The 25,242-nt window shown below is 41.3% G+C and overlaps 1 protein-coding gene across 1 annotated transcript in view; it reads left to right on the plus strand.

Moving 5' to 3' along the window:
• The window catches only part of myofl (myoferlin like), a 42,342-nt gene that overhangs the window by 5,247 nt on the left and 11,853 nt on the right, over positions 1-25,242 (plus strand). The window contains exons 4-28 of the mRNA XM_062994816.1: positions 7,695-7,803; positions 7,917-8,013; positions 9,623-9,798; positions 10,505-10,633; positions 12,913-12,975; positions 13,151-13,201; positions 13,355-13,385; positions 13,544-13,659; positions 14,467-14,593; positions 14,710-14,813; positions 15,597-15,665; positions 15,756-15,799; positions 15,903-15,985; positions 16,750-16,788; positions 16,882-17,006; positions 18,992-19,105; positions 20,310-20,487; positions 20,587-20,711; positions 20,802-20,911; positions 21,042-21,234; positions 21,759-21,914; positions 22,062-22,193; positions 23,179-23,342; positions 23,795-23,909; positions 24,258-24,360. Coding sequence (XP_062850886.1) covers positions 7,695-7,803; positions 7,917-8,013; positions 9,623-9,798; positions 10,505-10,633; positions 12,913-12,975; positions 13,151-13,201; positions 13,355-13,385; positions 13,544-13,659; positions 14,467-14,593; positions 14,710-14,813; positions 15,597-15,665; positions 15,756-15,799; positions 15,903-15,985; positions 16,750-16,788; positions 16,882-17,006; positions 18,992-19,105; positions 20,310-20,487; positions 20,587-20,711; positions 20,802-20,911; positions 21,042-21,234; positions 21,759-21,914; positions 22,062-22,193; positions 23,179-23,342; positions 23,795-23,909; positions 24,258-24,360 — 2,753 coding nt within the window. The remainder of the gene's footprint in view (positions 1-7,694; positions 7,804-7,916; positions 8,014-9,622; positions 9,799-10,504; positions 10,634-12,912; positions 12,976-13,150; positions 13,202-13,354; positions 13,386-13,543; positions 13,660-14,466; positions 14,594-14,709; positions 14,814-15,596; positions 15,666-15,755; positions 15,800-15,902; positions 15,986-16,749; positions 16,789-16,881; positions 17,007-18,991; positions 19,106-20,309; positions 20,488-20,586; positions 20,712-20,801; positions 20,912-21,041; positions 21,235-21,758; positions 21,915-22,061; positions 22,194-23,178; positions 23,343-23,794; positions 23,910-24,257; positions 24,361-25,242) is intronic.

Consider the following 25,242-nt stretch of genomic DNA (forward strand, 5'->3'; position numbering starts at 1 on the left):
AGAACAAATCAGTTAGACAGCCTCAGAAGTGCGGATTCGAACCGGGGATGTTGGCGCGAGAGCCGAACACTTAACGGCCTCGCCATCCAGCGGTTACGAAACCAAATGACCACTTAAGATGAGAGGATAATGCGGATACGGCTGCAAGCGATATCGCTTGCTGTTTAGCAGCACCGCTAACGCTAACCGAATAAAGAAAAAGCAGCACGAGGGCTGCACGGCGTCGCACCACGCTAAAGCAATAGGCTAAATAAAGATGTTACCTCGACCTTGCAGTCTACACACCCTAATGGCACATGCCACCAGGGGATACCGTCTGACCTATAAAAGCGTGGATGCGCTGCCACCAGAGAACTGAAAAAACAAACAAAAGAAACAAAAGCAGACAAAAGGTGCGACACCCGCTGCTGTGCAGAGCTGGCTTAAGTAAGCCAGCCCACAGCTGCAGGCGATTCGCCCTAATTGGAAGGCCTATTATTTAAGGCCTTCCTCTACTGAGCTCTGTAAGGCTCTGTGACATCAGGGAAGAGTGGTAAGTACCACTGACGCCACAGAACCTTACAGTTTCTACAATCACTGTCCTTTTTATCAGCTCCACTTACCATATAGGAGCACTTTGTAGTTCTACAATTACTGACTGTAGTCCATCTGTTTCTCTACATACTTTTTAACCTCCTTTTACTGGATAATGGTCAGGACCCCCACAGGAGCACTACAGAGCAGGTATTATTTAGGTGGTGGATCATTCTCAGCACTGCAGTGACACTGACATGGTGGTGGTGTGTTAGTGTGTGTTGTGCTGGTATGAGTGGATCAGACACAGCAGCGCTGCTGGAGTTTTTAAATACCGTGTCCACTCTATCAGACACTCCTACCTAGTTGGTCCACCTTGTAGATGTAAAGTCAGAGATAATCGCTCATCTATTGCTGCTGTTTGAGTTGGTCATCTTGGGACCTTCATCAGTGGTCACAGGATGCTGCCCATGGGGAACTGTTGCCTGCATATTTTTGGTTGGTGGACTATTCTCAGTCCAGCAGTGACAGTGAGGTGTTTAAAACCTCCATCAGCGCTGCTGTGTCTTATCCACTCATACCAGCACAACACACACTAACACACCACCACCATGTCAGTGTCACTGCAGTGCTGAGAATGATCCACCACCTAAATAATACCTGCTCTGTGGTGGTCCTGTGGGGGTCCTGACCATTGAAGAACAGCATGAAAGGGGGCTAACAAAGCATGCAGAGAAACAGACGGACTACAGTCAGTAATTGTAGAACTACAAAGTGCTTCTATATGGTAAGTGGAGCTGATAAAATGGACAGTGTCTGGGAAACAAGAAGGTGGTTTTAATGTTATGGCTGATCCATGTATAAACACATTTAGAATTTGATGCCTGTGTTTTATTAACTTTTCTATTAATGAGACCTTTTAAAGGTTTGGGAACTGATGAGTGCATGGAATTTATTGCCATTCCTGCTTGATACGAGACTTGAGCTGCTCACAGTCCGTCGTCGCCCCTGTCTGATTAACAAGAGTTAACAAATCATAGTTTCAGCTTTTTATTATATAACTATTCTGAAAATGGGGTTTGTATTTTAGTGTTTGGTTTAAGTTTTTGGTCACTATTGCTGTCTTCATAGAGATCTTGACCTTTTTGCTGAGATGTGACTCATGGCTTGGATGATAACAAACCTGATTAAATTCCATTTATTCCCCAAACAAATTAAAATGTTCCACAAATGTAAATTGTCATCAGCAAGACTTCAGTGCAGTAAAATAAAGACTGGCAAAGATTTTTTCCTTACATTCCACTGCAGTGAGATTGGATTTAAAATAACAAACCTCCCTTTTTGTGAGCTATCCTAAAGAACATGTTAAATTATGATTAATGATTAGGGAATTCCAGACTGAAAGCTAACATGATGAGAATTCTGTATGGAAAATGTTACTGTATTGCCTGTTGTTTATATCTACTAATGCTTCTGATGGTGGATGTGGATGGAGTCTGTTCATGGAGAGGCTTAATGTGGCCGCTCAGGTGGCGCAGAGGTAAAATACGCTAGCACACCAGAGCTGGGATTTCAAATACATTGTATCAAATCATTCTGCCATCCGGCTGGGCTGGGCGGCTATATGAACAACGTTTGGCTGTTGTTCATCGTAGAGAGCCGGATAGGGTTCTCATAACTGATTCTGGCTGATTGATGGCGTCTGCACAGAGTAGAGGAATAATGCTGATCAGGGTGTGGCTCTCCGTGCACAAGGCTGGTTGGCATGAGAACTCGCCTCAAGCAGGTGAAAAGATGCAGTCAGGTACTGTTCATGTGTGCTGAATCAGGGGCGGGGGTCAGTACCAGTAGAGAGGAAGCATAACACAATTGGGAAAAAATTGGACACGCTAAAATTGGGAGATCAAGGGAGAAAAATGCATTTAAAAAAAAGTATGCTTAGGCTAATTTACAGGCATATATGTAACATACTGTGCATATCTCGGTCAGGAATATATTAAATGTTGGGCTGATGGTAGTTACTTGTAGTACACGTGGTAGATCCAGCAGATATGGGCAGCATAAAGAACTGAGTGACTTGGTTAAGGATCAGATAACTGGAGACACACATCTGGGTTGAATCAGAACTGTTTTCTCTGAGATCATGTAGACAGCATGCACTGTAGGAAGATCCAGAGACATTGTACAGAACTTAAAAAACATGCGGGTAATGTTTAGGTACCATATACCACAGCACACCTCCAGATGTCTTGAGGAGTCTGTGTCTTGGTAAATTAGGCATATTAGGCAGCTGGTTCTAATGTATTAGCTCGTCAGTGTAAAATGTGAAGACTTCGGCCATCTGTCATCAGAGAACTGATATAGAGCAAAGAGGAACTCTTTTTTTTTTCATTCAAAACTCAACAAATGGCACCATGTGAAATCATATCCACACCAGTAGGAAACTGTGGTTTTCATCAGTTGTTGGCTTCCTTTTTTTCTGCATGATATTCCATTGGTTCCTTCTCTTCCCTCTCCTGCTGCATAGCAACCGACATTGCCAACAAAATAATCACAATAATGACTTACAATACTGTTATGGTGAATGTACTGTATATGGACCTCAGTTTTGAATAAAGGGCTACAGAACATTTACAACTGTGCCTCAATGCACTCAAGTTTACGTCTCCTCCCTCAAAGCCTGGTGGTTAAACGTCATGCTGGCTGGAACTCATGGACCTCATGCCTGTGGCTCACTCTGATTACTCACAGTCTTGCTTTTTCCAAGCCTCCCCCACACTGCTCCAGTAGGTCCTGGACTGACTTCTCTGTCCTGCTTACCAGCACAAAAACAAGGCACAATTATGTTGTTTAGTTTTTGTCTAAACCTGCTGCTAAACTACCACCTGTAAAAGCTTGTTTTGCTATATGTGGAGATTACATTGATACAAGATTGTACAATGATGTCTAACTTTAATGCCATAAATTGCGAAAGCACTGGCAGTTAAAATAATCTTACTCTCAGCCAGGGCGGTGAGCAGTCTCCTGGCTAAGATTTAAACCAACCTGGTTATAAATTACTTTAGTAAATACAGTATAGCAAACTGGTTCACAGATAGTCTGAGGCTGGATTGTAAGGTTTGCTAGGCTATTGTTCTTGACAGGTTTGCGAGCAGGACTATTGCAAAAGTACTGCTGAAACAGGGCTATAGAGTGCGACCAATTTGGTCACATGTGCGACCTAATTTCTCAATGGTGCGAATAAAAAAATTCTGAGGTCGCACCGGTGCGACCAGCCGTTCGAGGGGAAAAAAGTGTCCGCGACTCTGAAAGTCCCCCTGTGGTTCAACAACAGACACACATTAGGCCCATATCGTGGTCTAAACAGGGGTTTTCAACCTTTTTGGACATGCGCCCCGCTCTGTGTGCCGACCGCAAACACCATCTGCCCCCCCTCCCCCCCGACGTCACCAATCGCACAAAAACATTGCGAAAGCTCTCGACAAGTCAAAATAATTAACGTTGTGCACATTATACACACGATGCAATTTTGATAATTAAAAATACGTATTACTCCATAAAGATAATTACATTTAACTTCACAGGCAGAACGAGTCTGGCTCGGTTACCACTCTGTGGTAATAGCAGTGTAATTAAGCCTGAGCTTTATAAGGTAAGCGAGTAGGGTTGCCAACCGTCCCGTAAAAAACGGAATCGTTCCTTATTTGGAAACTAAACGTCGCATTCCTATTGAAATAATACAGGACGCGCTTTGTTCCGTATTTTTATCAATGGGAGAGAAATGCTGCTGATTAGACTGAGACAGGCCGATATGTATGAAACAGAAGGAAACTGCTGCTACCGTGGTAATTAGAAAGCATTTGGTTGTTATTTTAAGTAGTGTTCACTTTTAGTCTTAGTAATGCCGTGTGTGGGCAGGCATATCAGCATAACAACCTGTTTAATACACCGTTGTTTGAGTAGCGCAGTGGGCAGAGCGCATCGCGCATATTTTTCCGTCCTAAGTTCGAATCCGGCTTAGGGTGAAACACAAGCAGGGCCAGCGCTATGGGGGCACTTTTCTCACTGCCCCCCTAAGCAACGCAGTCCAGAACCGGGGCTGCATGTCAGTGTGCAGATGGATTATGTAAAAATGTTGTTTGCACTATTGAGAAAAACTGTTACCTATGACGGTGTAAGACCCGTTATATTTTTTATAGGTGCAACCTTAACCGCCTACCCCCCACTCCCGCTCAGGTAAACACCTGCCATCCCACCCCCCACCCTATGCCCTCTGCCAACCCGCTAGCCCAGGATGTTCCTTATTTTCAGTTCTGAAAGTTGGCAACCCTATAAGCGAGTCACAAAAATTTTTCCAGTGACTGGTGTTTATTTAAAACCGCAACATTCATTATAACAGTAAAAGAGATAACTGTGCTTGCTGTGAGATGACAGTACTGCCCACTTAGCCACTGTGCCCCCCCCCCCCTTTCTTGTAGAATTGTGCTTCAAATAAAGAACTTTATATTGACCAGATTGTTAGTTATTTACAAGTCAATATTGCTTATATGGACAGCGATAAAAAAAAAAAAGTGAACCTGTTAAACTGCGGTGTTAAATGCGATGTGGTCGAAAATTTGGGTGCACCTAACTTTTGTGCTGGTGCACCTAAGAAAAAAAGTTAGGCGTACCAGTGCAACCAGTGCAAAAAGTTAGTCTAGAGCCCTGTGAAAGTCGAATCTGGATCTAGAGTAATAGACTGTTGTACTACCCGTGCACCATTATTATTATTATTATTAATTATTATTATTATTAAAAGGGAAGATTTTACTGGAACCCTTAATTTTTTTTATCATTATTTTTTTTCTATTTATTTATGCATTTCCTCCCAATTTTAGTGTAGTCAGTTTGTCTTCTGCTGCTGGGGATCCCTAATTGCACTCGAGGAGGGTATATTGCTGCTCACGCCTCCTTCGACACATGCGCAGTCCTAGCGGACCCCTTCTCATGCATTCTGCACATGTGCCTCTATATGCTAATCAGGGCCCTTGCACAGCGTTTGAAGACCCCACCCACATAGTCCGGTCATCCCGCAGACACGGTGGCCAGTTAGTCTCTGCTTCAGGCAATGCCAATTATGCCTGCTAGATGGCGCCCAGCCGACCGGTAGCAATGTTGAGTTTCGAACCGAAGGAGTTCAGAATCTCGGCGCTGGTGTGCTAGTGGAATATCCTGCTGTGCCACCTGGGCGCCTACTGGATCCCTTTAGTGTAAAATAACTACACACTGTGTATGCAATTTTGTCTAGCAACTCTTAAGTCTGTATCGTTTTTTAATCATTTCAAGGTTTTTCACTTAGTTTCACTTTTCCTTTCTGTTTTTACCACCCTTGTACTGCTGTAACAAGTTAATTTCCACACGGCAATCAATAAAGTCTTATCTTTTTTTATCATTTTCTTCTTCTTCTTCTTTTTCTTCTTCTTCTTCTTCTTCTTATTATTATTATAGGTTTGCCCAGCATTAAGCAGGTGTATAAAAACAAATACATAAAATAAATTTTACGCTTTAAGCATTGTGGCAAAGGTCAATTCCCTTTTCCAACATAGCTATGCCTCTGTGCTATGTGCACAAATCGTGGTCTGTAAAAGTTTAATAAGTTTGGTTGGAAGGAGCTCCAGTAGATAGAGCCTTGACCTCAAACCCACTACTACCTTTGGGATGAAATAGTGCATCAATTGAGTATCAGTGCCTGAATTTACAAATGCTCTTTTTAATGAATGTGTATAAATTCCCTCTGATATACATCCAACATCTTGTGAAATGCTGTTCCATAACAGTAAAGACAGTCATGCCCATGGTTTTGAAATGAGTGCCCCAAGACTTTTGGCTGTTTAGTGTGAGTATGTGTGTGTGAGATTTATCCAGGTATTTAGGTTGTCTTGTTCACATAGCAAGAAGGGGTGCTCAAACAATGTAGCATAACAGCAGACCATTTCTGGTTAAAATCTCTCATCCATATGTCCATAAAAGTATGTGATGTAATAAATGTGGTGAAAATAACATGTTGAAATCTCATGTCTGAGTGCAGCCTGTACTTGATCGTGTCAGTGATGTGTCACAGTGATTCACTTAGCATTGCAAAAGCAAACAAGGGAAATTCAGAAATCTCTATTATTGCGCAGCATTAAGCAAACAGGTGGGGCATGAGGAAGCGAGAACTGAAACTATATCCCCCGCCTGATGGGAAGGTCAAAAAAATGTTGGCTTATACCAAGTTCACACTACACGATTTTCCAAGTCGTCAGGTCGCTGTACAGTTCACACTACACATCTGGATCTCTTGTAATCGGGAGTCTTTCAAGTCGGTGTGGCTTTCACACTACACGACTGATCAGCGATAGGGGGTTTCACACTACACCATCTATCACCAAGTGGAATCGCAGGCGAGCTTCTCTGGTCTCCCAAAGTACTTTCTGTCACGAAAACAAACACGAGAAGTGACAAAGGTTTAATGATACCACGTCCAAAAATGCATGTCAACAAGTAGCGAGCGATTAAAGTTTGTGCGCTGATGTGCAGCGTAAAATCAAGTAGGAAAAATAGGAACAGCATGGATTGTTCTATAGTGAGGTAGAGGTTAATAAATATTTTTTTGCAATGCAACGTTAATGTTATGTTTTGTAGAGAACGATAAGGTCAGAAATACTGTAAAACTTGTGTGTGTACTGATGTATTCTGATATAAACTATATTATGCCCCTGTCCCACCTTTTTACAACTCCTCCCCTGCATTCCCCCTCACCCCGTATCTTGCGTTCTCATTGCCTGTTTGACATAGCACTCATTGCCAGTCGGGCAACTCAGATCCAGATATTTGACATGCTAAATATCTCTCTTCGGTCGAGCGCTCGGTGAGCCACTTGGATCGAGTTGTTGAGCAGTTCACACATAGCGATTGAGAGCTGAGTTTCGATTGCCGAGTGAATGCTTAGTTGCTCCGAGCCGGCAAATCTAGCGCCGACCAGGGAAAAAATCGTGTAGTGTGAACTAGGCATGAATGTTTCCAGTCTTCCATCATAAGATTACGTTGAATTTTACTCATCATAGTCTAGTACAAATTTTAGATCAGATTTGAACTTGTATACATCATGTATCATGTCTTTAATGATGCTTATATACTGTTTTTATGTTATCATTTTGCAGATTGATTGGCTCTGCGAAAATCTCTTTGCGTGACTTGGCCGGTGGTCAGTCCAGGTCTCTTCCTTCAAGAAACACCCCTCTTTTTAATGAAAAGAAGCAAGATACAGGGGTTAGCCTGCTATTTACAACATTATTACAATTAACACTTTACGTACAAGCTTTATACGTATACACAATGTTGAATGTGCTAATGTGTAAGATGTCCGGGATTTAATATTTCAGGCAACAGTCAGTGTAGTCATTGGATATGAGCCTCCTGCTAGTTCTATTCCTAATCCAAATGCACAAGTGGATGGAGATGTCAGTGCTGGGGATACAGGTCAGTCATTAATGTTTTGATTTAATTATATAATGGATTGCAGTGTTTTCAATACATACATTAAACTAGGGTAATGTGTCCATTTTGCCAAACCACTGTAAGATAGCACACACTCACACATTTATCTGTTCCAAACTATGGGCGATTCAGTGCAACCGATTCACCTTTTGCATGTTGGCAGGATTGAAAAAACTAAAGCAAACTCAGATGATAGTAACATGCTAGGGTTTAATAATAGCATACCTGAAGGTCCCTGTCCTCTAACAGCATGTGTCACGGCTTGCCACTTTTGCTTCAGCAAATAATCCAACAGTATAAAAACTATGTTCCTTAATAATGAACTTCACCCTCTACAGTGCATATTATTATCAAAGTATTCAGGGAATCTGGAGAACTCTGTGGTTGTAAAGAGCAAAGCCAAAAACCACTGCTAACTGCCCTGATTCTTTATCCCTCGGATGGTGCTGCATTTTACCCCTATTACAACTGGTACTAGACTAGCCTACCTGCAGTCCAGAACTGTCTCCAATTAAATATGTTTGGCACATTGTATGATTTTTCCCAAACTTTTATATCTAGTTTAAAGAATTTTGACACAGCTCATATTGGTTTGGGCTGAACTTTAGTTCTATTTGTGTTTCAAAGGGCCAGTGTGCACTAGTGCAACATGCAAATCAATGATGCAAATTAGTGTCTGAACCAAAAACAAAAAACACAAACAGACAACAGCCTGAAGAATGGTTACCAGCACCCTAACAACGCCCATGACCCTGTCGCCAGTTTACCGCTGTTTCTTCCTTGGACCACTTTTAATAAATACTGACCACTGCAGACCGGGAACACCCCATAAGAGCTGCAGTTTTGGAGATGCTCTGACCCAGTCGTCTAGCCATTACAATTTGGCCCTTGTCAAACTCGCTCAAATCCTTATGCTTGCCCATTTTTCCTGCTTCTAACACATCAACTTTGAGGATAAAATGTTCACTTGCTGCCTAACATGTCCCACCCACTAACAGGTGCCGTGATGAAGAGATAATCAGTGTTATTCACTTCACCTGTCAGTGGTCATAATGTTATGTCTGGTCGATGTATACTAAGGCCCTAGGTATAGCGCTGTATCAGCAAGAATTGAAAATGAACCCAGTTTGCATGATCATTAACCAAGGTAGAGCAACACTGGAGCTAAAACAAGCTAGACAAAAAGATAAAAATGCAGTGGCCAAAGTTATGGAACCAAAGCAACAAATAAAAGACACAAAAAACATCTACTGACTGCAACAAAGAGAGTGGATAGAAAAGGCATAGTGTAGAAATGAAAACTTAGTGTCACAATATGGCGAGCTGATCAGAGCATCTGCAACAATCAAGTTCTCTGAAAAAGGAAAGAGAGAAATCCAGAACACCTGGAGCGAATTAACTCTCAACAAAGTGCAAGTGACTGCCAATGCAAGCGACACACTATATTTGATCACAAATCCAGATGAGTTTAAATGAAATGAAAAAAAACAAACATCTGTCTCAGTTTCTTTGACATTTATAAAGCAAAATCTTTATAGAACGTGGTGAAAGGCAGCTTTCTTAAATTGAACTCTGTTTTATGTACCTCTAGCCGTTGCTCCTGCTGGAACAGAGGGTACTGATGGGGAAGAAGAAACTACTGATTGGGGCAGTCCCAGAGCTCCTGGGGAGGCACCCACAAACCAGTCAGGAAAAACTCCCCAAAAGATAAATCGCATGGGACGAAAGAGACACAAACCTCTGGCTAATAAACCCCAGGATTTTCAGGTATGAATCCCTTAGAGAAGCAGAATAAAATTTAACATATGAAAGTTTGTCCAGCATGTATTTGTCCGGTTGTTACTAAAGTAACATAGTAATATAGGCCTAGTATATAAAACATTAAAACATCTGCCATAGAGCATAGGCCCAGTTTACACTAGATGGACAAAAGTATTGGGACACCTCTTTTTATTACTGTATTCATATGTTTCAGCCACAGAAACTGCTAACAGGTGTAATAAATTAATTATATCAAGGTAATTGCATCCAAATGTGCAGCAACAGTTTATGTAAGTGGCCCCCTGTGCACAAAGCAAGGTATATAAAGACCCGAGGAAAAGCTCAGTCTAAAGAAACTCCAGTGTCCTGAACAGAGCCCTGACCTCAGTCCCACTGAACAGCTTTGGAATGAACCGTAAAATCAACTGAGACTTTCTTGACCTACATCAGTGTCTAGCCATACAGATGCTCTTTTATCTCAACGAGCACAAATTCCCACAGTCATACTTCTTGTGAGAAGCCGTTTTTAGTAGAGTGGCTGTTGTTAAAGCTAAAAAGATCTCATAGAGGTCACTATTTTAATACCATTTGCTTTTGAAATGGGAGGTCAAACAAGCTCATGGTCAGGTGTCCAAATACTTTTGGCCATATAGTGTATATGGTGGAGCAATTTATGTGTTTAGTGATTTAACTCAAATGCATGGTTCTCTAGATTCGCGTCCGAGTCATCGAGGGTCGGCAGTTGCCTGGCAATAACATCAAACCAGTAGTCAAAGTAAGTGTTTGTGGACAGACACACAGGACAAGAATCAGGAGAGGAAACAATCCATTCTTTGATGAGGTAAGCTAATTTTCATTACATGCCTGAACTTGCATTGCTGAACTTGCTTTGAGATACCCATGTTTAGTCAGTAAATTGTTACAGTTACACCATAAAGGTTATCAGAATGGGGTCTTGGTTACAGAATTATGTCCTGCTGCCTTGCCAAATATGGCTGGCAGATGGAGCATGGAAGTTCCTCTTAAGAGACAGTCACCTGCACCTCGTTGTCCATTAATCTGCTTCAGGTGGAAGCGTTTCTATTTATCACAGTTTCTTCCTCACAGATTTGCCAGCTCCTTTGTTGGGAAAACTGCTTTTCTATTGAAACGCTGAGGTTGGTCGGGTACAGTTTTCTGCTGGTGCATGATGCCAGCATACTTTGCATCTTTTTAAAAACTTAGCCAGAGAGAACCGCCCTGGGAGGTTTTTTTTTGCATACACGTTCCCACATGTGGAACGATTGTGGCATGTTTGAGTTAATAAAATAAACTGTAGAAATAACACTAAGTAATACAGATTCTGTGCCCCTCATCATGTTGCTACAGTTAGTAAATTTTAACCTGTGCATATTTTTTTTTGCTCTGGAGCAAAACCAGTTACTACTATTTAAAAAGAAAATGCAGAACAATAACGTATATACCAGAGATATGCAGTTGGGGGTGAAGTGAGGGCGAAGGAACAAAAACTACAGAACTCAGTGGAAAGTTAATGTTGAAGTCAGGATGTTTAAAAGCTGCGTCTTGGTTTTTTGCACCTTGCTTTAGTATCTTAATCCATGTTGGATGAGGTTAGTTTGACTTGTGAAGGTTGAGTACAGTCAAGTCTATTTCAATTTCTGGTGACCATATTGATAGTGTTTCTCCTGAAATGAGCAATGTTTTTGTCTTTAGGCTTCTTGATAGCTTGTTCATTATTTCTTCAGTTGTATCCATCCATCTTGTTGCTGGCCGTCCTCTTTGTCCTTTACCTTCAACTCTTTCAAAGATAACTGGCTTTACTGTGCTCCTAAAAACTAACACACACACACACACACACACACACACACACACATATACATTTATTTTCATTTATTTTTCCCAATCTGTCCTGGTCAGGCTAGTAGTGGGTCCGGTGCCTCTCTGAAGTACTAGGATATAGGCACAAATGCAACCTGCACAGGGTGCAATTGAAAAAAAATACAATGACTGACAAAACAAATTACTACACTAAAACAAACCCAGAAAATGCTGCTGATTTTGAATAAAAGTCTAGTGGGAAACTTGACGAGCCAAAATATGCCCTCTTGGTTATAGTCAAGTCTGTGTGGGCACAAGCCCAACAATAATGAACAAAATAAAGAGGGGAGTTGGTGATAAATCCAAAGGCCTTGACTAGACATGAAGCCTAAAGGAACCCAAGCGCACCCTATGGAATAAGGATTGTCCAGAAACCACGTCCTGTTTAAATCATCTTATGCAACTCGCGTGTCTGACATGTTTTTTAGCTGTCACGGCTACTCTGTAACTTAAAATATAAAAGTTGACAACAAAACAGATATTTAGCAAGAAGTACAAAGAAATATACTTGTTGTTGAAGGCTTTGTGTTTATTATGCAGTAGGATTTTTATGAGAAAGGAATAAAACCTGTCGACCCATTTTAAGACATCTTCACAACAGGAACTGTGCAGAAAACCAAGTTCTTGCTAAATCAGTTTAGCAGTTTAATGAAAATCAGCCAACAGTACAGTAAGGGGGATGGAAAGTGTAAATAATTATAAGCCAAAGGTCAGAAATCCAAACATACTAACAAAAGTAACTAAGGTCTGAAAACAGAAAAGAGTTATACAAGGTAATTCTCTCACAAAAGCACACTCAGTATGCTACTCACAAGAAAATAACTAAACTTCACAATGAACCAGATACAAACAGGATTATATATACAAACAGGCAAACAAACTGATATAAACCAGGTGCAGTGAGTAGAACTGTGGCGACGTCGAACAAATGAGCAAATAACCCTCCTGGTTGGTAGCTGTAGATGCCGATGGAATCATGACCCTCCGCAGACTCCTGGGATATGTAGTGCCTGGTGGGATTCACTGAATCATATGAGTTAGTTGAGAGAGTCAGTTGAACGACTGGGTTGTGGTTGATGGGCTGTGTGACACTTCAACACTAACTCTCCACAAGGGTCCAAGTCTCCTGACCATGTTTCTGATCTCTCATTAACTATTGTTTTTCTTGTCTCTCCTCCACTCTGAACTGTTTTGCTATCCCGTTGTGATTATACATTTATAACAGTGCTAAATGTTTGACAGATTTTCTTCTACAACATGAACATGCTGCCTTCTGAGCTTTTTGATGAGAACATCTATATCCGGGTAAGATAAATGGACAATTGCTTAGTCTATTTATTTATTTACTTACTTTTTTTTTAATTGAAATTCCACGTCTCATAAGGCTTTGCAGTAATTTCAATAGTAACATTTACTTTTACACACTGTTGGTCATGTATGGCTTCCATTCTTACAGATTTCTACCTCTCTTTGTATTTAGGTTTATAACTCATCGTCTTTGAGATCTGACTGCCTTTTGGGGGAGTTTAAGGTTAATATCTTATACATTTGTTGTACCTTTTTATAATGTATTTTTTGCTCTTGATTTTGCTTATAGCTAAATGTTCAGTGTATAGTTTTGATAAATGACTTTTATTACATGGTCTGACTAGTTTAAATAATATGTATTTAAATCTTCCAACAGCTGGATGTGTGCTATATCTATGATGAACCTGGTATGTAAAATCTTGATCCTTCACATTACATATCATACTCCAAAATGTGATGGAGTCCTGTAACCATACAAATTAAAGAATTATAGCTTCTTCTCTGTGCATGTATAAAGGTGATATTTTTGACTATATGTATATTGTTTGTTACTTCATGTCTAAAGCTCATGCCATCATGAAGAAGTGGCTCCTCCTGAGTGACCCAGACGACTCCAGTTCTGGAGCGCGAGGGTACTTAAAAGTCAACATGATCATCGTGGGAACTGGAGATGAACCTCCGGTACATTTAAATACCACAATTCTATTTTACTGGGTGCATGTGCATGACTTAACTGGAGAAGAGATGGCACCAGGATGTATTATGGAAAGAATGCTAGTCTGTGGAGGCAGTGTATTGCTCTGGGCAGTGTTCTTCTGGTAAAGCTTGGGTCCTGCATGCATGTGTTACTTTAACATGAACCACCTGCATAAACATTGTTGCAGATCAAGTACATGACTATTGTATTCCATAATAGTAGTGGCTTATTTCAGTAGGATAATGCGCCATGCCACACTGCAAAAATTGTTCAGGAATGGTTTGAGGAACATAGCAGAGAGTTCAAGGTGTTGAAATTGGCTTCCAAATTTCCTAAATCTCAGTGTAATTAAGCATATGTGGGATGTGCTGGACAAACAAGTTTGATGCATGGAGGCCCCACCAATATCTGGGTGCCAGATACCACAAGCCACCTTCAGAGTTCATGCCTCTACAGGTCTGGTTGCAAGAAAGGGACCTACACAATTTTAGGCGTAGCTGGTTGGTGTACATGTTAGTGTAAACTAATAAGTATGGGTAAAAATTTTTAATTAGTGTGTTTACTGGGGAATTACACCAAAGGTTTTATGTACAATATTTGTTTGTTGATATAATGTTTGCATATTGCTATTTTGGTTGGCTTTATTTTTCCAGATATTTGCACCCAGTATTTGTGCTCAGTGCAAAATTTTGTATTCGGAAATAAATGGCAAGAATCTGTAGCAATCATGTTATGTTTGAGTAGTGGTTGATTCATTTATTTATTCTGTATCTTTCTGTTCGGCTAAATAGGTGGAAAACAAAGAGCAGAACGAGGAGCAGGACGATATTGAGAGTAATTTGTTGCTACCTGCTGGGGTCACGTTGCGCTCAGCCACTCTTGCACTGAAAGTGTACCGTGCAGAGGACATGCCACAGAGTGAGCCAGCCATCACACTACAGCTTAACAGCAATGTCATTAAATACTTAATTACAGTGGATTATTAACATTGTGCTAACTGTGGCTGTTTTTCTTTTTTACTCTTTTTTTTTTAGTGGATGATGCTTTTGCCATGACAGTCAAGAACATGTTTGGAGGAGAGGGGGACAAGAAGAACCTGGTGGATCCATTTTTGGAAGTTAGTTTTGCAGGCAAAAAGGTACAGAAAAAAACATAACCTCTAAACCTCTGTACATGAGTTATTCGTACATTATATTGAGATTATATTGCAGAGGGACTCAGGTTGTACAGCGGTCTAATACGCCAGTGCACAGCCCAAGCTCTCTAATTCTGGACTTGCTCGGGTATCCAACAGACACAATCGGCCATGTCTGTGTGAGTGAAGGTCAGATGGCGTTCTCCTCATTGGCATTAGGAAAAGCAAACATCCCATTTTGTAAAGGCTATGGCATAAGTGATTGAGGATTCACATAGAGCATAGCACGACTTCATATGCTGTTCTGCGCTGATACTGATGAAAAAAAGAGACTGGTCACTGCACATGTGTCAGAGGGGGTGGGTGCTAGTTTGTGGCTGTGCAAGCAAAAAGAGACATTGCAGTAGGGAATTGGAAATGACTAGATTGGGAAAAAAATTCCCATTAAAAAACATGTTATAATATTCCACGTTTGGGTTTACCCACCACCCCTGTAATCCGGGTTAGGTTCACAAATGTTTTTTGCTTATATAAATTGTTTGCTTTGAATCGTCTGACCAGCCAAATCCTGTCCTTTGGCTGAAATAAGAATGTTTAGTACTTGATACTATCCCAAAGCCATGCTCAACCCCAGCTCCTGAGGAATCCCTAGCCAGTACCGGCTAGCACAGATGTAGCCTGTAATATTGTTACATCGGCAGGTCATTGTTCCATGTTGAATCCTTGTTAATAAAAGTGCTGGTTAAAGAATTGTAATAAGTTATTATTCTTTTGTTTCTCCTCAAGCTGTGTACAAGAATCATTGAAAAAAATGCAAACCCTGAGTGGAACCAGCTGGTAAACCTGCAGGTTAAAGTAAGAATGTGTGATTATACAGTACACATAAATTAATGCATGTCAGGGAAAGAATACAGCTAAGTTACATGTGTTTTGTTCTTTTTTAAGTTTCCATCGATGTGTGAACGCGTCAAGCTTACTGTGTTTGACTGGTAAGCTCCCAATGCTTATGCTTCCAATGGCTTATTTCATGTAACAATGTTCAATTTTTGTTTGTGTTGCACCCCAGCACACTACATTATTTCTGTTTTGCAGGGATCGCTTCACAAGCAATGATGCTGTAGGAACCACCTTTCTAAACCTGTCCAGAATAGCATCATCAGGTGGTGATGCAGAAGGTAAAAAGTTTTTTGGCTTTAGATTTGCTACATATTTTGGATTTATTTTAATATTTTACCACCACTTTGTCCTGATCAGGGTTGTGGCGGGTCAGGTTTCCCCAGAATCACTGGGTGCATGGCGGTAACACATCTTAGACAGGGCGCCACTCAATTACAGGGCCTTGATCATCCCCCATCAGACACAGCCGATCATGTCTGTATGTGTTTACAATCATGTAGACACTTGACCGTCCGATAGCACCACTGGCGATATGTGTCCCAGCTGTAGTGGGCTAGAGTAGTTAACCACTGCACCACCTGAGCGCCTTTTGGAAAACATGTCAAAACTATTCTATATTAATCTAGAATGAAATTGCAATTTAAATTGATAATAGATCATTAGAGGCGCTCGGCTGGCACAGCTGTAAATTACATTATCGCTGGGGTCCAGGGTTTAAATCCTGTGGTGCTTTTGGCTGGTCGTGCATCTACATACAGACATGATCGGCTATGTTTCCGAGGTGGCCGAGGTCCCGCGATGGATTGTCTTGTTGCCCAGGGTGTGTTACTGCATTGTGCTCAGTGATTCCAGGGAAGCTGTACCTACCACAACCTTGACCAGGATAAATTGATGGTGGTGAAAATATGAAAATGAAATAAAAAATGAAACAGATCACTTGATGCTAGACTGTATTTATTAATATAATTTGTTCCCTGCAAAAGAAAAAGTGACTGAAAATGTTATCTACATTTTTCTATAACTGAATACGATGTCTTTTCAGCTGGAGCAATTACTGAAAATGAAGGGCAAGGATCTGAGGGTACCTGCTTTTAAAATGATTTTGTAGTAATCTGCTTGATCATTTTATAAATGTATATGAATTTTAACACTTTACTCTGTTTTTCTTTTTCAGTAGAAAGAGTAGGGACTGACGTCGGCTTTCTTCCAGCTTTTGGCCCTTGTTACCTAAACCTTTACGGGAGTCCAAGGGAATTCTCTGATCTTCCTGACCCATATGTAGAGCTGAATTTAGGCCAGGTATAGGCTACATCTGTACACTATATGATCAAAAATATTTGGACCCCTGATCACAATATTTTCAAAGACAAATGTGGTAAAATAGAGTGATCTCAATGTGATCGTTTCAGCTATTACAACAGCCACTCTTCTGTGAAGGCTTCTCACAAGACTTTAAAGTATGTCTGTGGGAATTTGTGTCGATTCAGTCAAAAGAGCATTTGTATTCCTGGGCAATTAAGTTGGTCAAGAAAGCCTTAAGCGATGTTTCAGTTTATTCCCAAGCTGTTCAGTGGGGCTGAGGTCAGTGCTCTGTGCAGGCCACTGGAGTTTCTTTTTGTCTTAATAGACTTTGCTTTGTGCACAGAGCACAGTTGTGCTGGAACAGGAAAGTGTTACGTGGAAGAAAGGAGAACTCAAATGCAGAACTTATAGAAAATTAATATTTTATTTTTATTTAGAAACAAACAGAAGAGAAAAAGGTAGAGAAAAACAAAAACCAATCGGGAAGTCCGATGGCGCCGCTTAACCAGCAGGCAAACAAAATACAAAAGGAAAATAATAAAGTTGGGCGCGAACCCCGGTCTTCCAGGTACTAACCGGGCGCGCTAACTCCGCGCTATTACAGCACGGATGACGGAGAGCGGAAAAGCGCTTAAGGCGCTAGAGCGCAGGAACGCGGGAGGCGTTAACTCCCGGAAAACGCTAGCCCCAGCACAGCGGAAGGCTAGCGATGTACGCAACCGACGTCCACCTCGCGAAAGCTTGCAGCCGAGGGAATTCGCCGATCTGGAAAAGAGAGAATAATGAGTTAGGACTTTGATAGAAAAAAGAGCGGATTCGAACCGGGGATGACGGCGTAAGTGCCGAATGCTTAGCGGCGTCGCCACCCAGCGGTTATTAAATCCAATTACTAATTGGATACAAGAGGTTGCACGGATACCGCAACAAGCGCACACGCTTGCTGTGTAGCAGCACCGCTAATGCTAGCGATAAACAATAAGCAGCGCGAGGGCTGCACGGCGTCGCACCACGCTAATCCTAATAGGCAAAATGACGAAGAATACCTCGACCTTGCAGTCTACACACCCGAATGGCGCATGCCACCAGGGGATACCCTCTAAGCCTACGAAAGCGTGGACGAGCTGCCACCTGTGAACCAGGAACAAACAAAAGGTGCGACACCTGCCGCTGCACAGGGCTGGCTTAAATAGCCAGCCCCGCAGCTGCAGGTGATCAGCCCTAATTAGTCCTCCTCCTATTTAAGGCCTTAGTTTGTTTGGCTCTGTAAGACCTGTTTCGCTGGGAACTCGGGGTGCATTCACCAGCTACCGCAGGTCTCCTAATAGAAAGGGCTTTCCCTAAACTGTTGCTGCAACATTGGAGCATACAATTTCATTTACATATTTGATAACACATTAGTATTTGTTGTGGTTGAAACACAAGAATTCAAAAATTCTAATCTTTGGTGGTGCTGTTGGTCTGTCGGGCAACTACATGATACAGACATGATTGGCTATGTCTGATGGGAGCAATGGCAGAGGCCTGCCATTGGATTAGTGTCCAGGGAAAAATGGGCCCACTGCAACCATGGCCAGGATAAAGCTGTGGTAAAATAGTGATGATTAACCATTTAAAATTGTTCTGAGATACCTTAGATTGTCACACTGATGGTCACATGGTCAAATCTAACATTGTTTCATTAGTATGTTTCATTTCAGTAGTTGATCATTGATATATATTTTGCAAGCACACGGTTAATAAATACTTATAAATCAGGATATATAAGTCAGGGTTGAAAATCAAACAAGGTGAGGGATTACAGGAATGTATCCTATATTGAGCACTAAAGTTAAGTAAAAGACAAACATTTGCTAGTTCTAAACCTCTGACAAGATTTTACTGTAGTTTGTCACTATTTGCTTTTCTTTACAACTTTTTTCCATATTTGAGAGTTACCCCGTGGCTGTAGGTGAGGTGGTTCATACCATGTCTTTGTACCACAGGGCGAGGGGGTGGCCTACAGAGGAAGAGTCCTTATTGAGCTTATGACTCGGCTGGATAACAAGATTGACAAGAAGGTGGATGAAATTCCCAGTGATGACATCCTTGTGGCACAGGTAATAACATCTACAGAGAAAAGTGAGGTTGTTAAAGCAATGATAAATGTAACAGGTGGGTTGCGCCTCACCGCTGAAGTGGCAGGTGTAGCCCCATACCTGTGAGACCGGGAAGACAGAACCCAATAATCTGAATAACCTTCGTCATGAATTCAATGTCTAATTAGAATCCTCTCCACTTAGGCAGCGGCCTAGGTAGGCAGTAGACAGCAAGGCAGCTCACTAGGTTTTCGAACAGACCCAATATTAAAGTTGGGCAAAATAACAGAAACAAATTAAAGAAATAAGAGTCGAAGGTATGACACTGTACATGCTTTGCCATGGCAACTTACTTTCTCTGGAACCAGGTTTTCTGCTGGAGCGGGATTCCAGCATACTGCATCTTTCTCAGGAAACTCAGTCGACATCACAGCACTGTTACCGTCACAACAGAACCGCCCTGGATGAGCAAGCTGCACCAGAGGCAGCCCTTTTCTGGAGCAGGGACCACATTTTGGAACTAGTTGATGGTGTGGTGGTCCCGCTCATATTGTGCCGTACCCAGCTTGTTTCTATTTACATTCACATTTACATTTTCAGCATTTAGCAGACTCCTTTATCCAAAGCGACTTACAGTAGTGAGACAGTATACAGTCTAAGCAATTGAGGGTTAAGGGCCTTGCTCAAGGGCCCAGCAGCAGCAAACTGGCAGTGGTGGGGCTTGAACCAGCGACCTTTTGATTACTAGTCCAGTACTTCAACCGCTAGGCTACAACTGAGTTTTAGAGTTCACTATTGGGTTGGGAACTGGAATGTTGCAGTCACAGCCAGAGTAGCCTATCATATTGTGAACCCAGATCTCAGTTCTGCGCTATCCCTGGTCTGTCCTCTTTCTCTGTGGCAGGCTGTGGATGTTTTTGTGTCTTTCATTTGTTACTTATTTCCATTATTTTGGCTATCACGTTTATTTTTCTATATCACTTTATTGTTTGTGGCTTAGCCACAGTATTGTCCTGCCCTGGTCAAGCATTCAGCAGTTCGAATAATTTTCAATTTATGCAGGTGCTGGACTCTGAGGGGTCAAGGGCCACTGGTCAAAAATTCCCCCTCTAAATGTTTCAGGAATTTGATATTCCACAGTAAAGCACTTTGATCCAAATATTGCTCCACTGTTTTTTTTATCCACATAGTAATGTTGTGTATTGAACCTCCCTTTTGTGAGCAGAAATACCAAAGAAAAAGAAAGTACTCGCTGTGTGCAGTGTTCCACAGCGCATGCATGCTCCAGGAACCTGGAGAACCCATTCAGTTTGAGGTCAGCATCGGCAACTATGGCAACAAGTTGGACTCAACATGCAAACCTCTGGCCTCCACCACCCAGTACAGCTGTGCTGTTTTTGATGGTAAAAACCTATGGCTACTTGAATACATAAATATATGAACCTAGTAACTATGAAATGAGTGTAAAGGCTCAATGTATGTGTGTTCATTTTTTTCTCCAGGAAATCGCTACTACTACTTACCCTGGTCTGACACAAAGCCAGTTGTTATCCTTACATCGTTCTGGGAGGACATTAGTCATCGTTTGGATTCAGTGAATATTGTTGTCTTCATTGCTGATAAGCTGGTAGGATTTAAATTACTCTGTGGCATGACGCATATAGTGATACACAAAATCTCAGAGTTTTGATAGACAGTGTTTTCATGTCTCCAATAGCAAAGCAACATCACCTCACTTAAGACAGCTATGTTGGCAAAAGTTCCTGAAACAAGGCTAGCTGAGATCTGGCTAAAACTTATCAATCAGCTCATCGAAGACCTCGCCAGGTAAATCCTAACAGTATCATGAGCAGTTGCTTTGCCGACATATGAAGTAGTGTTCCAGTTTTAAAAAGGATAAATGTCTACTTTCTGTTACTTCTAATAATAAATAGAAATGTGGATTTCTTTCTGTTAGATATCCATTGCCAGACTTGGAGGGCAAGTCTAACCTGACAGCACTTGATTTTCAAATAAACAAGCTACGAGAAAGAACCATCATAAACATCAGAGATGCAGCTCAACGCATGAGGGAGGAGGCTACAGATGTTAAAGCCACAATCACTGACATCGAGGAGTGGCTGGAACGGCTACAGCAGATTGCAGAAGAGGTCTAATATTTACTGTCTTACTTTTAATTGCAATTTTTTAAACAATGTTTAACAATGATGTTGCACATTTTCATTTATTTTTATATTTATTAACCACTTTATCCTGGACACAAGGCAGAAATACCCTGGAAAGGGCACCAATCCATCTTAGGACTTCAGCCATCTTCTCCCCTCAGACATAGCCAGTCATGTGTGTGTAGAAACAGAGACATTATCCACATTCTCTACTCACATGCACTGCAACACATCTCCCTTAAATTATGCCAGTAGTAGAAACAGGGCACCAATCCATCTCAGGACTTCAGCCATCCTTTCCCTCAGACATAGCCAGTCATGTCTGTGTAGACGACCAGTTGGTCGACAGCACCGCCGAGATTCGAACCCGGATCTCAGCGGTGAATGGGCTAGCACAGTGCACCACCTGTGCCAGCGTTACACATACAATTTCTTATTTCTGCTTATTGCTAGAAAAAGGAAGACTTATAAGTAAAAATAGATTTAAGGACATTTTCTTTCTATTGCAGCCTCAGAACAGCTTGCCTGACATCATTATTTGGATGCTGAGAGGAGAGAAACGAATGGCGTATGCACGCATCCCAGCCAATCAGGTTCTCTTTTCTACCCATAGTGAACAGGCTACTGGAAAGTATTGTGGCAAGACACAGACCATCTTTATGCAGGTAAATTGTTTGTGGGTCATACATTAATTATGAGAAACATACTGTAGTTCCTGAGACAAGAGCTATTAAGAATTACTCATGTAGATGATACATACTCCTGGATTTGTAGACATGAGCCCAGAAAACACTCTGACATGTTCTTTCCAGTACCCAATGGACAAAAACAAAGGGGTGAAGATTCCTGTGCAACTGCGTTTGAACATGTGGCTGGGCCTGTCAGCTCATGAAAAAAAGTTTAACAGCTTTGCAGAGGGAACATTTAGTGTCTATGCTGAAATGGTAATGTATTCTTATAATTATAATATATAATTCTTATATATTCTTATTAAAAATGAGGGCAGACAATGGCCACAGACCAAGATGGCCAAATCTGACCTATAACATGAGAATAAAATATATACAAATATTTAAAACAACATTTCTTCTGAAACAGCAGTCATCGTTAACTAATCAAATTTTTTTGCCTTGATGTTTTCTTTGCAAAAAAAAGTGGATGACTTCCAATCACAGGGTCTGTAATGGGTCTGTAATGTTTTTTTTTTTTTTTTTTTTTTTTTTTTTTTCACCATCTACAGGAAATGCTAAAAAATCTCAGTCTGTGTAGTCCAATGCCTTTGACCTTTGAGCCCTCAGACTGCATAATGCTACTGTGATAAATACAGCCAAATGGGCTTGGAAGTACTTCAGAAAACCGATGTCAATTAACACAGTTAACCACTGCATCAAGAAATGCAATCTGAAACTCTATTACACAAAGAGAAAGCCATACGTCAATTCCATGCCAGAAATGCCATCTCTCTGGACCTGAGCTCATCTCAGATGGACCAAAAGACAGGAAAAGCATGTGTTGTTTCAGCTTTTTAGAAAAAAACTAAAGACAGTTATCAGTGAAAGGGAAAGGTGCAAAAGCCAAAATCTGTTATAGTATGAAGGTGCATCAGTACCCATGGCATGGGTGACTTGCTTGAGGGCATGATATGAGTATGTTTTTCCAATGGTTATATGTAAGAGCAAGAGAAAATGTCCCAATTTTTCCAGAAATGGGGTTTGTATCTGGATTAAATTGAAACTAGGATCTCATTCTTATCAGTCTTTAAATCAGCCCACTATTAAGAAAACTTTCTCTACAGAGTTTTTTAGATGAGAATTGTGAATACTCACATCTGGCTTGATAACTGGAGTAACATTACACCATACATGTTTATCTGGATTAGTTACATTATGTAAGATGTGTGTAATGATTGAAGTATTTTCTCTGTGACAGTATGAAAACCAGGCTCAGGTTTTTACCAAATGGGGCACCACAGGTCTGGTGGGCCGCCACAAGTTCTCAGATGTGACTGGTAAGATTAAGCTAAAGCAGGAGTGCTTTTTGCCCCCACGAGGCTGGGAGTGGGAGGGTGACTGGTACGTCGACCCCGAGCGCTGGTAAGTAATGGTTAAAAAATACAGTCTTTTTTAACATGGGAAAGAGTCTCAGGCATGTAATTAGGAATGTGTTTTTATAGAAATGTAAACAATACCCCAGTGCCAGCTGCTAACATCCTGTAGAGGAGAGTGCATGAGTTGGTCTGGCTGGTATTAGTGGTGCTTCCTGAGATGTTATTCACACTATTAAGCTTACAATCGGAGGAAATGGAGGCTCTTGGCTTAAATTTGCAGTTGGCTTGGGGGTCAGACACACTTTTAATGTGCCAGTTTTTCTCTCTGGCTGCTGTGTTTAAACAGTCAGCTTGGCTCATAAACGCATGAGGACTGTTATGGTCTGAACTTAGAAGCCCTCCTCCTCCCCTTTCAGCTGCATACCACTAGGTCATTTACTCTAAGCTTGGAAATAAATGTGTGTTTTTGAGAGCAGTGTGTGTGTGCACTGTGAACAGTTTGCTGACAGAAGCTGATGCAGGGCACACAGAGTTCACGGATGAAGTATATGAAAATCAAAGTAGATTTCCTGGTGGGGAGTGGAAGCCAGCGGCTGAGCCCTGCACTGACGTGGTAAGGAAGGAAAAAATTCTCTACAGTTTTTCCATTGAACAGTGCAGTTTGTAGTCATGCATAGTGTAAAATAGGGCCGGGTAACATGTCACTAACATGTCACTAAAAGGTTTTGCTTCTGCTAAATCAATTGTGCAAAAATGTTTTATACAAATACTACCCATAAGCCAAAACTGATATTTCACTGATCCTATCCATTCAGAGCATGCTCCTGCCCTACATTTTACCTTCCTGTATTTTGTTGGCCGGCTCTTATGACAGGTGCTGTAATTTGAGCCCATACAATGGCTAGAGCGAATATGCAGAATTTCACATATTTGCTTAGAACCGACTAATGTGTTTGTGCAGAATGGAGAGAAAGCACAGAGGCCCGATGAGATTGAATGTCCTCCAGGCTGGAAGTGGGTCCAGGAATGGAGCTTCGATAGCAACAGGGCTGTGGATGAAAAAGGTTTGATTCTCTGCAATATCACTCTTAATGAGCTGCATTTAAAGTGAAAGTCAGTCACGCACAGTCAGTTAAGACAGTAAGTTAATATGAAAAAAATACACGTCTGTATAAAGACTGAACTTTTGCAACAACAGGAAATTTTTTCCCCCAACATATAGGGGTGTATTTATACGTTTTCTATTTCTTTGCAAGATATCTACTCCATTTACAAGTAGTAATAATAGGGTTTCTTTGTTGAATATTGTGTAGTATATATATATTTTGGTTAAGTTTAGGACAGTATACACTATACACAAAGTACTATAGAAGTACATTTTTGTATTACTTTTAATTTATTTAACCAATTCTGGATTGCCCCTGGTGGCATGGTGGTGCAGTGGGTAGTGCTGTAGCTCTACGCCAAGAAGGGCCTGGTCCTTTCTTTGTTAAGTTTGCATGTTCTCCTTGTGTCCAGATGGGTTTTCTCCAGGTACTCTGGTTTTGTCCCACAAGTCTGTAGAAATTGGCTTAAGTGTGTGTGTGAATGTGTGTGTGTTTGCCCTGTGATGGACTGGCGACTTGTTTGGGGTGTTTCCTGCCTTTCACCTATTGAATCAGACCCACCGCAACCCTGACCAGGTGGTAAAACAGACAATAAGTAAACAAATGAGCAGCCGAAAGAAGCAGGCTTAAAGCCAACTGCATGATTTCAAAAGACACTTAAAGTGTAAATGCAGAAACTCACACTCTGAGAGCAATATTCAGGAAAAAATGGCAACCTTGGATGTGTGAACTGCACACAACTGCACACAATTTTTGAATGAGTGGAGCACCAATCTAAAAATCAATAACCTTTCTGTGTCCTCTCTACCTAAGTTGCCTAATTATGTTGATTTGACTGTT

This window comes from Trichomycterus rosablanca, chromosome 5 (assembly GCF_030014385.1).
Source record: "Trichomycterus rosablanca isolate fTriRos1 chromosome 5, fTriRos1.hap1, whole genome shotgun sequence".
NCBI classification, from domain to species: domain Eukaryota; kingdom Metazoa; phylum Chordata; class Actinopteri; order Siluriformes; family Trichomycteridae; genus Trichomycterus; species Trichomycterus rosablanca.